General features: G+C 44.4%; 1 protein-coding gene across 2 annotated transcripts in view; it reads left to right on the top strand.

The window, feature by feature from the left end:
• The window catches only part of LOC139564142 (raftlin-like), a 62290-nt gene that overhangs the window by 31586 nt on the left and 17516 nt on the right, over positions 1-13188 (top strand). The window contains exons 3-6 of one of the 2 annotated variants that reach the window (XM_071383362.1): positions 1510-1687; positions 5717-5825; positions 7527-7995; positions 10514-10717. In XM_071383362.1, coding sequence (XP_071239463.1) covers positions 1510-1687; positions 5717-5825; positions 7527-7995; positions 10514-10717 — 960 coding nt within the window. Of the gene's footprint in view, positions 1-1509; positions 1688-5716; positions 5826-7523; positions 7996-10513; positions 10718-13188 lie in introns of both variants that reach the window. The other variant, XM_071383360.1, reaches the window with a different exon arrangement.

The raw sequence follows: 13188 nt of genomic DNA, 5'->3' as shown, positions 1-13188 counted from the left end.
TGATGATGACTTGGTTATTCAGGACCGAGTTTGGGAAACTCTGATGTATTGTAAGACATACTATTGTGTTACAGTAGTGTACTAAGACTGGTAGAACAATTGAGTTATTATACTGTATTAGTTCACAGACACGCACAGTTAAAAGTGAAATCAACCAAAGTAATTGGCAAATAGAAACAGGCACAGTAAGTCTTTTTGATTTGTAGTTTGACTGGGAAAACACCGTAATTTCATTTCATTTGAGTGAACCCGATTCAACCACAAATGCTGAAGTGAGAGTTACGCTAATATTGTCCTGAGCATTTCTTTGTTGATGTATTATATAGTGATATGAAGCTGTGAGTATTTCTCTATGACCAAATTATCCTTCCCTGACCTGACCATGACCTCTCATTTACTTTCCGTTCCCGACGTTCCCATGGACTTTGCCTTTTTATTCCCACTTTATGCCGCACTGATTCCAATTACCAGCAGTGACATTCCCACAACTTGTTTCACATGTGACAGATCAAACAGACAGACAACCAGACTCTGTACCCCTCCTCTCCTCCTCCTTCCCTCCATCCTGCTCTTTGTCTTGACTGTTTCCCACGCGGGCCAGCTGTTTGGACCGCTTTAAATGTCGCCTCACAGTGCGTTCTGGGAGCTGTGGATGGCTTGGCTGAGCTGCTTGGATTGTGCTGATACGACTAGGCTTAAGGAAAAAAGAAGAGAAAATCCCCCCCCCCCCCTTCCTTATCCCCCCACGTCAAAATATCTGGTCACTCAGCGAGTCTACTATCTTGTTAATTCCAAGCGTCTGTCTTCACCACTCCTATTGGGAGGTTAAGCCCTGTCGAGAAGGCATCAAAGCTCTCCTCAGAAAGCGGCTCGTATCATAGAGCTAAACAATCAGCTTTGATTGGATTTTTATCCTATCTTATTAACTCTCAGACCAGGGAGCCAAAGCCAAAGGCATGATGCTAATTGCCAAAACAAACTGAAAATGCTCCCGTGGATCAACACTGACATCCGGTCCTGCTTACGTTTGGGTTGTTGTACTGCAGTAAAGTATTATGACATTTGATAGGGATGTTTTCTGTTTGGCAATAGGGTTGACCTCCCTCTGTATCTCTATTTGACATGGTCATGGATGAGTTCAACCAGATTCCATTTGAATGTAACCTTTTTGTGAGACTTTTCTTGGTTGTACATGATAATTCCCTGTGTATGTTTTAAAGTCCTAAAGAAATCCAAAAGCCGAAACGCTTTGGTTCTACTTTTAACAATAAAGAAACTTTTATTTATTGAATTCCATTGTCCTCCAAAAGTTGCTGAATCTCCTTTCTGTTTATCACGTTTACCTGAATTTGAGTATCATTCACTGGAGGAGGAGGAGGACTACTACTACTACTAGTACTACTACTACTACTACTGCAGTCATTACTATCACTACCATGACAAAACACCTGAACCAATCACACACATGTTCTTCAGAAACTGTACCTTGTCTCGTTCCCTGTCTTTCAGATGGCTCATCTACACTGTGTCTTTCGTCTGTGCGGGAGCTCCCAGCCCTGCTCCAGGACATGTACCAGCAGGGCTTTTCCCTGGTTGCCGTTCACCCCTTCATTCATCCCTGTGGTTCCGACGCAGTCAGCCCCCAGCACCAGCTCTACAGGGCCGTGCTGATCCGACTCGACGATGGGTACGAGTACACACACATTGCACTTATTCAGAGCATCTACATTGACATAATTAGCATAAGCCTTATCCAGGGTCAATACACTTGTGTTTACGTAATCTTTGTCATTACGTAATATGTATAGCAAATAAAAATGTATATTACCACATGGATGTAGACGTTGGTATTACAGAGGTTGTTTTGGGCTAGCTGTCACAGGGCTGTTGTTTTGGACGTTAGCAAGCAAATAATCTCTTTCCGAGCTTTTGATGCTCCGGCCAACATGTGGAATGGGCCAAAGTCACAGCTGCACCCCACATCTGCCCTCCACCCAGGCCCCTGTCAGTGTTGCAAACCCTGGGTGAGAGTCAGCTTGGATCAGGGCATGGTTTTACTCCAAGTGTATGTGAAGGGCATGGCGGGGTGAGGCTGGTGGTGGTGGTTTCCGGCTGAAGCACCGTGTGGCTCGCGTGCCCCGTGTTCTACCAGCTGGCTGCTATGAAGAACAGCGGTTTCATGCGTGTTTACTGAGAGTGTTAGGCCACATGCAGGTCTGTCTCTAGGAATGACTGCCTGTGTGAAGTAGAACCAGACACTCACTAGTCACTTTCCCCACAGAGAGGTTAGAGGGGCAGCAGTTAAACCTCTCACCCTCCCCTCTTAACAGTGTTTTATGGCCTAGTCTGTTCTCTCTTGTGGATCCAGAGCCCTGGGGTCAGACAGTGACGCCAGACTCCATAAATCCCCGGACTCTCCCCTCGTTGAATTATGATCCAGGAATTCACCTCGAGATTCCTAAAATAAATAATTCCAAACATGGACAAATAATTCCTGCACATTCCTCAGTATATTGGGGTTTAGGCTCCTTGCCCTGTTGTTCTTGTTTTGTGCTTCCTGGTTGCCTAGTGTTGTCTTGAAAGGATCAAACCATTTGGCTGGTACAGGTGGAGGGTTTAGTTAGTTGTAAAACACAACAATCCATCCACTCAGGTGGCTCTTGCCTTCTTTCTAAAGACAGCCTGTGCCCATTAATGAGCTCCTAGGGTCTAGGGAAATACATCACACCTCTCTCCCACTGTCTCTACACAAAAAACACTCACAAACAAGTTCCAGACACTAATCCTATGCTGGGAGCACATAAATATTGATTCTGTATGAAAAGGGATGGTTGAATGGGCAGCAGCATGGGGTTTTTACACACCGACATGGTTGCCTTCCTCTGGAGGAAAAAAGAGAATATGAGGAGAGGAATAGAAAGCGATAGAGAGAGAAAACAAGATCACAGCTGGAGTGTGAAAGAGCAGGAGTTAGAAAGGGGAAAGAGCTGCCATCCTTTGATGGCTCCGACCAAACCGTCCTGCTTTATCACAGCGTCTGTCACCGTGGAGACGGCTGCTCGCATCAGCACCAGCCCGGGGGAGTTTTTTTTTTTTTTTAAATCAACCAGGTAGCATCTTCCTCTTCTATTCACTTGTCAGTCCCTTGAATCAGGGAGCGAAAACTGCAGATGACAGTGCAACCATTCATCACTCTCCCAAAGCAAACAGACCCAAAAGTGTCTTCTTCGCTCTGCAGTGCGCTATGCGTCAGCTTGATACAGACAGAAGGAGAGACAGACAGACGGGGAGAGATAGTGTGTCTGTGAGAGAGAGAGAGAGAGAGAGAGAGAGATGGAACAGGGACCAGAACAAGAACAGCAGCTAGGCTATGCTTAGCAGCAGCTGGATGTGCTGTGTTTAGTATGCACACAATGTCTCTTTGGATACAATCCCAGCCAATTTTCTACAGTATTAGTCTCAATTGTAAAGCATCAGTGAACAAGGATATAGCTGCACAGTAGTGTGACATTGCAAAAGCTTCTAGAGCCAGGAATTACACAGGGGCAGGTAGCCTATATAGAGCTGGGAGCCAGTATTGTTCATGTTAAACACTGTCACCTGGAATGACTATTCAGTTAAAGATACACTCTCAAATTTTTGTACCGTTTCAGCCGGTTGTTTTGAAAGTGGCGCTCACGAGCCAAAAGTGGTCCCCTTTATTTGTGTACTGTGTCATCAAATTGTGTACTACAGTACATCATTCATTTTGTATGATATTTCATGTCCTGCAAAGGTTGTTTTTTTGCAATGATATGTTTTCAATCCAATTTGTACTATACGTTCCGAATTTGTTGTGCTTAAGATCCTGGAGTGCATCTTTAAGTAGGCCATAACTTTAAAAGCCTGTTGTCTCTGACTGTGATTTGTCGCTGGTGACCTGCTCAAATCTGCAGAACAGAGAGAATGGATAGGAACATTTTAATTTTCAAATGTCAACTGTCAAATTTCCCAATGTTCAATTTGGTTGGGGCGTAGCCGGGTTACAGTTTAGCAGGCAGTGTCTGATGGGATATATTCATCATCTATTGGATAATTGTAGAATTGACATGCGCTCGGGGAGAGAGCTGTATGGACCAGAAACCATTAGAGGGGATTCGTCCAATGAAATGATTAATGACTCTGTGAAAGCTGACATTAGACAAGATGTGCTATATTATTAAAGGCCAGGGATGAAAGATTGCTCATCACAGGTTCGATGGTGGATCCTGACCGAGCCGTTGTCATGGAGATTGTGATTTTTGAATTGCAATTTTGGCGCCCAATGTGAGGGCTTCTGGGTTTAAAGCTACATTCTGGGATTCAACAAACTTCAACACGCCCCACCTTATCAAGAATTAAAATAACCATTCCCAGATTCCAAATCCCAGACTGTGCCTTTAATACTCCCTGTGGTCCGGGATACAGAACCTTGAACGGTTGAACCTGACTGACAGTGCAGCTGAATAGATCGCAGCAGCAGCAGTCTGCATAGAGAGTGGGAAGTCCGGCAGACGTACCACCAGGAGGAGGCTGCAGTCAGGCCAGCTGCAGGCTGGAGCCAGGCATGCGTTTGACACTTACTCTAGCCACATGTGGCCTGGTGGTTGACAGCAGAGCTGTGGGGTTGAATGCAAGTTACCTGTTTCACACCGAGAAAATGGACTGCGGGTGATTTTTTTTTTTAAAGAAGTACGTGCCTCTAGAGAGGCGATGGGAGACTTTTTGAATGTACTTTTCTCCCACTTTGTCCTTTATGGATTTGAGCCCTCCTCAGGTTTATAGATCCAATCTGCTTTTCATGATTTCCAATAACAGAACGTGGAAAACGAATAGCAAGAATTCAGCGGTTTTCCTTTATATTGAGGCTTCACGGTGCTGTGAATTGCACAGTAAGTTTGCAAAAACCTCTACCTGATTCAGAGCATCCAATGTGCAGATTTCCCTTGACACAGTTTGCTACTGACATTTGATCTGGGATAAGTTGAATAATGATGGGTGACTGGTGTGACAGTGATGTCTGACTTCTGTGGGTTGTTGTTGACTGTGAGAGATGACTCAGGTTCCCGCTGTGTTGTGAAGTCAGTGTGACAGAGAGAGAGAGAGAGAGCTAGGCCTGGGCTGCATGTGATAATGTTTAAAGTCTCCTTACACACACAAATACAGGTACATACTGTACACACACACGCACACACGCTGTGGCGAGGGTGGAAGGGCCCCATCCGTGTTGTCAACAGGATGAGAAGTGAAGCAGAGCGATGGAAGCTGGGGCATTGGCCTCCCCCAGGGCTAGCTGTGGGATTTCCTCCAGAGAAAATAGAAAAATACATATAAATAGATTCCATCCACCCACAATACTGAGTGGAAAAACAAGACCAGATTTGTATTTCATTGGGTTTCCTATCGCACCCTAATGTGCCCCTTTCAATCCTGATTTGTGTCTACGTTAAGTGGTTCTTTTTTTTTGTCATACAGGCCAACAATTACATTAACACGGCTCATATGTGATTTATTAATATGGATGGGCATAAATTCTTTGCATAAATCTATAAATACTTAATTTCCAAGGATTTCGATGTGCAACCATTTCAGATATGTATTCCTGAATGTGGTGTATGTCTGTATCGTGTAAGACTGAAATGACTGTGGCTGAAATGTGTTGTTCTCCTCTCTCCTGCTGTGTGGGCTGCTACTGCAGGTTGGAGAAGAGCCAGTCGAGCTGTGCTCCCTACCGTCTGCAGCTGGAGCAGTGTCTGTCTACCGACCAGGTGCCCACCCCTGAGCTCATCCAGGGTTATGTCAAGAAGGTGAGCCTCAAATAAGGCCCTGGCACACTACTGAGACGAGCTGAGCCAAGCCAAGCTGGCCTGGTTAGTGGTTAGGCATCCACAACTGTGCTGAAAAGGACATCGATGTGAACGAAAATATGAAGTCGGCACAGTTTTGTTCGGGTGGCATGATCGTGTGAAAAGGGTGTAGTGGACTCAGATCACGGACACAACTGACCAGCCTATAGGTCCTAAAGACTCTGTGGGCAAAACATCTTTGTTGTCTTTATCTTGACTCGCTTTCCACAGCCAGTAGACGAGACGGTCCTTAGTTTTAATAAAACATTGGTGAGTGGAAATGGGTTATCAGTTCAGCCGGCCAGTCGCCTGAGGACCAGAGTTTCATTCTGACCTTCAAACTCTCTGTGCCTGGAGCACTCTCTCTAATATCTGGAAAATAGGAAATATGTAGCCTATGTAGAACTGGAATATGAAAGTCTTTACAGAGGCCTGCTCTCATTCTCAAGCAAGCTGATGGCCATGACCATATCATATTAGGAGATATCACAGACGTCTATTAAAAGCAAAGAGACGTGTCATTATAAATAGCAATGTAACAGAAACATATGATGTTTATCTGTTTCTCTGACCTGAGCACGTGCAATACACAATAGTGTGATTTTCCATTCAATGCGGACCATTTCAAAGGCTATCCATTACCTTCACACCTGAGTTAACACACACACACACACACACACACACACACACACACACACACACACACACACACACACACACACACACACACACACACACACACACACAGACACACACACACAACAGTAGAAATGATCCCTCTCCCTCATTGACTGGCAACGTTACCCTCAAATGAGATACAATATTTTTCTTTTCATCTTGGCAATTCCATTTTGCAATTTGGCTGGGAATAAAAATGTGCAAGTGCTGAGCGAACGTTCGATAGATATTAAACAATGCAGCTAGGAAACGATGTGACTGTTTTACAATTTAATTTCATAGAGGATAACCTGTGATATGGCACCCATGCTGATTTGATTTGGATTCTCCTGGTCCCCGGCTGCAGATAGCAGAATGTACTGCCTCTGGCTGGATCTTATGACAGAATGTGAATGGAGAATGGCATCATTAACATTGCTTGACAGTTAACATTTCAATTTAATTTGATGGAAAATCCCAATATTGACATAAAATGCCAGATGACAGTGAAATGGGAAAAGCCATGCTTGATTTGGGATGCAGTCCTGCCAGGGCTGGAGCCATTGCAATCCAATCAACTCTATTTCAATTTGAATGGCTGATGCTGGGAAGAGGGGTGGAGGGAGGGGGGGGGGGCTCTATAATTATATGCTAATACCAGGTATGTAAACAGTTCCCCTGGAATCCATTTGGTTGATAAAATAGGGAGTAAATTAGGGGAATTCAGGGGGGAAAATAGCCATGCTTCTATAACGGTACGACTTAACAATGTGTGCTTAAGTTCTAGGTTGTGTTTCAAGGTTATCACACATTTTTTAGAAAGTCCATTGAGCACTAGCTAAAACATTGATCTTGCTCATGATTAGCCAACATAATCTTAAATGACAGTTCATCATAAACAGAGCATACAGTATGAAAGGTTGGTATTATTAAATAGTATTTGTAAAAGTCAGGTTGTCCACGGATCTCTCTAAGGCGGTTGTTTGCTATCTGTCTCTCCAGCAGATCCAGGATGCTGCAGACCAGGGGGTCATGTTTGTGGGCTTCATCCAGGAGCCGTGTGGGGTACGAGGTACCCAGACCAGAGAACCAGAGACGCCCTCCCTCTCCCTCCACTCCAGCCCCAGTTCCGTGCTAGGCTCCCTGAGCAGCCGAAGCCCCACTAGCCCCTGGGCCAATGGAGAACCAGGAGCCCAGGAGCAGGCAATGGACAATGGGGCCGATGAGGACCAAGGCTCCTTATGTAAGGGTGGGGAGGGGGAGGACCAGACTAGGGACACTGGGGGGAGTGAGACTACTGTCGGGGAAAGCAACCATGATGGAAGATCCTCTCTTCCCATAACACCATCCACAGACAGCGAGCAAGATCATGATCAGGATGTTATAGTGGAAGACACACTGACACACAACAATAACAAGACAAACGTCGTGGAACTGAAGGAGAAACCAAGCCGTCACACTCAGAGAGCCAGTGGTGAGTATTGTCAGATTTCCATTCGTTACTATGTAATTGGATTCATATACAGTATGCCAGGCAAGATTCAACTTGAAACAGCATAAATGGTTCTTCAATTTCCTCACACTGTGGTGCAGCATAAAGTGGGATTCAATTAGCATATTTCAGCATCTTAGAATACCAGATGGACAGCTCTTCTCTCTCTCCCGCTCTCGCTCACACATTCTCTTTCAACCCCAGTTGGAAAACGTGCTCATAAAATGTGCATGTGTGTTGAATGCACCCGTTTGTGTGTGTGTGTGTGCATGTGTGTGCCCATACATGTTTGGCTCCCTGTAGACACAGCACCGTGGTCCATCTGGATGTCCCTCCAGTGCATATTGCAGTGAGATAATTCCCCCCCCCACCTCACTCAGCCTCCTCCCTCATCCCCAAACCTCCACAGTCCATACCACCACCACAGCATAGCCAGCATGGTGTGTGACCATGTGCCAAGTGCCCTTGTCCTCTTCGCTAATGCGCTCACTGCTGAAATTGACTCAAAGTCTCAGTTCTGGGTGGCTTTGCCCCTATAATCCTCCTGACTCCTGATTCTGTAGGTGTACAGTAAACAACAGCAGAATGTGGAACAGGGAACAGGGTCACAAGCCAACAGTCAGAAGTGAAACTGGGACATGAAACCGACGTGCTCTAAAATAGCATCAACGAGCGTTGAGGTTATTTAAACTTAGTGCTGAGAACATTCCTGTGGGATCACAGGTGTGAGAGGAGGACGTGATGGTATATAAAAAGACAGAGATTGGACAAACATCACAATGGTCACTCACACACATCATTATTGGTGTTACCTCTTAGAAATGAAGCAGTATGAAGCTAACCACTCTCCAACTAAAAATCATGTTGCAGAGGAAGCTGGCCTACATGTTGAGCGTGTATTTATTATGAAATGTTAGTCCTGATTAAATCAGTGTTGTGGAGGGTGGATTAGCAGAACAGATGCTGTCATGTTCAACAGTGGTTCTGCACAGTACACATTATCAGTTAGGATTATGGGCCTGACCTTGTCACTTGGACAGGCATCCATCAGGTCAGACTTTAAAGGGACCCATTTGGAATGTTGTAATTGCGTTCAGGCGCTCGTTTACTCGTTAGTTGTCAATTTTCTCAAATGATTGGACCACACCAGGTATCGTCTCATAGCAGGCCTGTCATCTGATATTTTCCATGTGACTGTGGCCTGGCAGGTCTCAATAGCCAATACACCCTACTGTGTGTTATCGCCATCCAATTCTCAGGGCAAGTCAAGGGCGACCCTAAAATATTTGTTTTACTCTGATGCCCCTGATGCTAAAATTGTCGAGTCAGTTGCGTTGTGAAGTGGTTATCATGTGGGAATGATCTGACAGGTATGAATCCCTTGATTATCTTTAGCTCCAGGTTATACCTCTACCGTAACTCACGTTTAACCCTTTACATACAAAGCTAGCTGTCAAATGGAAATAACACATGCCACAAATTGTTCTAAGTGTTGTTATAAAATGTATGTTATACAATTTACCACGATTGTCTTCTCTTTAAATGCGTTACCATTGAGCTGTCTGGTTTAGTCGGATGCATTAGCGCAAGGTCTCTGTCAGCTATGCATGAATTATAAACGGTCTGTGACACATTGCAGACGCAGAGCATTTAGTGGAATGGTGAAGCTAGCAGTTCCTCAAAACCGCTGGCCTTGAACGAGTAAACATCAACTTTAATATTATGTGAAAACCTCATTTAAATTCAGTCTTTTTGAGGGAAAACAAACAGAAAAATTAAGATTTGTGGAGCGACTTTGTTGTAATGACTTGGCTTGGTTTTCAATAAGTTTGTAGTTTCTCCAACGTATGCAGGGAGAGTTGTGATGCATTATTGTCTTTCAGTTGTGATTCTGGAGCTTTGAAGAGTGGAAAACGACAAGATTTTGGGAATTTGGTGGCCAGCTGTCACATCAGTCAGACGTGGCAGAAAGGAAATGGTTATAAATGATTCATTCTTCCTGGGTGTCTGACTGAATGACTGACAGAAAACCAGAGCAACTGAACCATGGTCCCCTCTGATGTACTGTGTGTGTGTGTGTGTGTGTGTGTGTGTGTCTTTTGTGAGTCTTCGTGGGAGTCTAACACATTCTGGCCCTTCGTCTGGTTCACATGGGGATGGCAGATATTAGCATTAAAAAGAGAAGATTATGCCGCACTTGATTTAAATGGCTGTTGCCAAAACAAAAGTCCATCCAAATGTGTATGCATTGGTTCATATTAAAGGAGACCATTTCAATTGAGGCACAAGCCTTTGGTAGGGGATTGTGGGAAAATGATGAGTCAACTCTGTTATGTGTTATTAATCACCTCTGTTGTGGGGTATGAGTCAACTCTGTTGTGTGTCATAAATCACCTCTGTACGGGGTATCAACTATGTCACGTTATAAATCTCTGTTGCGTGACATGTTTCATATCAGCACAGTCTATAGCGATGGAGATTGAGTGTTCTGTGTTCTCAGGGGTGGAGCTGCTAGCCCTGTTCAACCACCCAACTGACCGTGAGGGCCAACTGAAGTACTACACTGGGAAGGTACCGCTGAGGGTTCAACTCCGTGACGAGGGGGTCAAAGGGGTGGAGGCCAACTGGCTGGATCACATGACCCAGCACTTCAACAACGGGGCCTCACTCGTTGATGGATACTTCCACCTGGGCAACGACAACGGTAAACAAACTATCCAACGTCCACTTCATGTTTTTACACACAGTACTTCTGTGGTATAGTACGAGCAAAGTAATTGGCCTCTTCACAATATCTCAGTCCTTTTTTCATCCGTCTGGCAAACCTCTTATTTTGTTCCACATTAGTAAATAATGTAAAAAAAATAATAGTAATAACACAAAGGAAATTATGACTTAGCTATTGCCAAAATATCCTGTCCCCTTTTCAAACTGTTCAGTCTGTGCTGTTGTTGTTCTGGTAGTGTGCTGTGCTACTCCTCTACTGCACATTGCACTCCATGTCTAGACCCTGGGGCATGCCACTTAATTCTGATGGTGACACAAACCCCCAGCCTGAGTAAATAAGAGTCATAATTCATTCATCTCCTAAAGGGAACGCATCAGCGCCTCTGAAACACAGATAATTAACCTGATGGCAAATGAGTGCCTCCTTGCATATTTTATCTCTTTAGAATGGGTTAATGAACCGCGTTATTATAATTCCTTATTTTCTATTAGGTTATTCTAATATATTTACCATGTTTTATGTGTGGTTAAGATATGCATCTTATATTACAGCATGAGTGTATTCTAAAAATACATATTGGCTAGGCCGTGTTCTGTATTGATCTGGAAATGTCAGCTTTCTATCAGAAGTAGCTTGTCGAGTATACTGTATCGGGAACAGCCTGCCAAACCCTTTTCAAAACAGACAAGTTTGTCGAGATGAACGTTGTGTTCGTGTGAACGGTAGGATATCAAAGCCAAGACAACATCACGTGTTTGTTGCTAATTACATCAAACGGAGGAGCGTCTGGTTTTAACAAGCCTGAGAACCCATGGCCGTGCAGACAAATTTAGCACCTCTTTGAGATCCATTTCTGAATCCATTAGAGCATGAGAAGAAACTGTTCTCCCTGGCGCTTGAGACCGTCTCCTCTCTGTAAACATCAAGGGCAGTCTGGAACGAGAAGCAGCACAATAAAAGCCTGTCAGTGGCGATGACACTCGGTTTGATTGGAGATGATAATGACAGTCACAGCAGAGCACCAGAAGTGCAAAGTAAGTGTCTCTGATTGTCATCATGTCCTCTGTCTCGGATGTAGTGCAATACAACTGTGTACTAATGCTCTGCATGGTCCTGTTATGCCTTGTTTCCTGAAAGAGGTCTTGTTGTTCCTGTTGTTAAGCTCTTCCTCTGAACTGTTTGGTCGTGCATCTACTTTCCCAATGTCCTCCCACTTTACATGACATCACAGTCCTACCAAAGTAACCACCAGTGGAATAACCTATATATGTAACAACCCTAAAACAAGCAAATGTGGTTACCGGTAGGCAGTTACCCCTTTTAGGTTCTCTAAAGAATTAACAATGCTAATAACTATGTATGTCCCTGTACCTTCTAGTTACAGAGGAATCATCTCTCTGCAAGGTGAAGTTTCCCTTCATTGCTCTGTACTTGTTTCGCTGTTGTTTACTCCTACAGTCCTACGCCTCTTCGAATACATATTCATGAATTCCCCCTGCTCGGCTGGCCTTTTGCTAAACCCGGCGCTACCTCCCGACTGTGGCTGGCTGTTGACAGCCTGCCTGGTATGGTCCAGGGGAATACCACACATGCTGTCTCTCCTCCTGCTCCTCTGCCCTCGCCCCTGAAGAGATGGGTTTCCATGGTGAAGCTCACTGAGGAGGTGGGGAGGTGAGGAGGGGGAATAAGTCCTGTTTAATATCCCAGCGTGGCTAGGTGGGATGGAGGCGGGAGACTGGTGGGAGTGGGTTCAGAGAGACCTCGCCGGCACGGAGGGTTGGATATTAGTTTGTTATTGAATTTGCAGATCGTGGGACTGGTAGGCAGCTCCTGTGTAACGTTAATGGCCCCGCCACCCTGCGGCGTCATGAGAGGGGCATTAAAGATTGATATCAGGCCCAGCGTGTCACAGTACCCCTGCCGCCCTACGCCATGGCTGGAGTTCTGAGGGGGAGCGGTTTGTTTACTGGTCAATTGACACTAATGCTGTTGATGGGAGGTATTTTCTTTGTTACACTTAGCTTATGCTATTTCCGCCGCGACAATGAGGATTTGTAGCTGGCGCTATTCATATGCATGAGAGAGAGATTACTTAACAGTGAACAGAATTGAGGAAAGTTGTGCTGGCAATTTTTATGGCCAAAGATTGGTTGTCCAATAGGGCTTGAAGGTGTGTGTGCATGACTGTGAGCAGTGGTGCAAAAAGTACCCAATTGTCAAAGTAAAGATACCTTCATAGAAAATGACTCAAGTTAAAGTCAACCAGTAAAATACTACTTGAGAAAAAGTCTAATAATATTTGGTTTTAAATATACTCAAGTATCAAAACTAAATATAATTGCTAAAATAAACTTAAGTATCAATAGTAAACGTATCGTATCTCAAATAAATAATGAAACATGTTCAATTTGGTTTAAATAATGCAAATACAAAGTGTTGGAGAAGAA

The sequence above is a fragment of the Salvelinus alpinus genome, chromosome 35, assembly GCF_045679555.1.
Source record: "Salvelinus alpinus chromosome 35, SLU_Salpinus.1, whole genome shotgun sequence".
NCBI lineage: Eukaryota > Metazoa > Chordata > Actinopteri > Salmoniformes > Salmonidae > Salvelinus > Salvelinus alpinus.
Note: the sequence above shows the minus strand (reverse complement) of the source record. Positions and strands in the feature narration are given on the sequence as shown.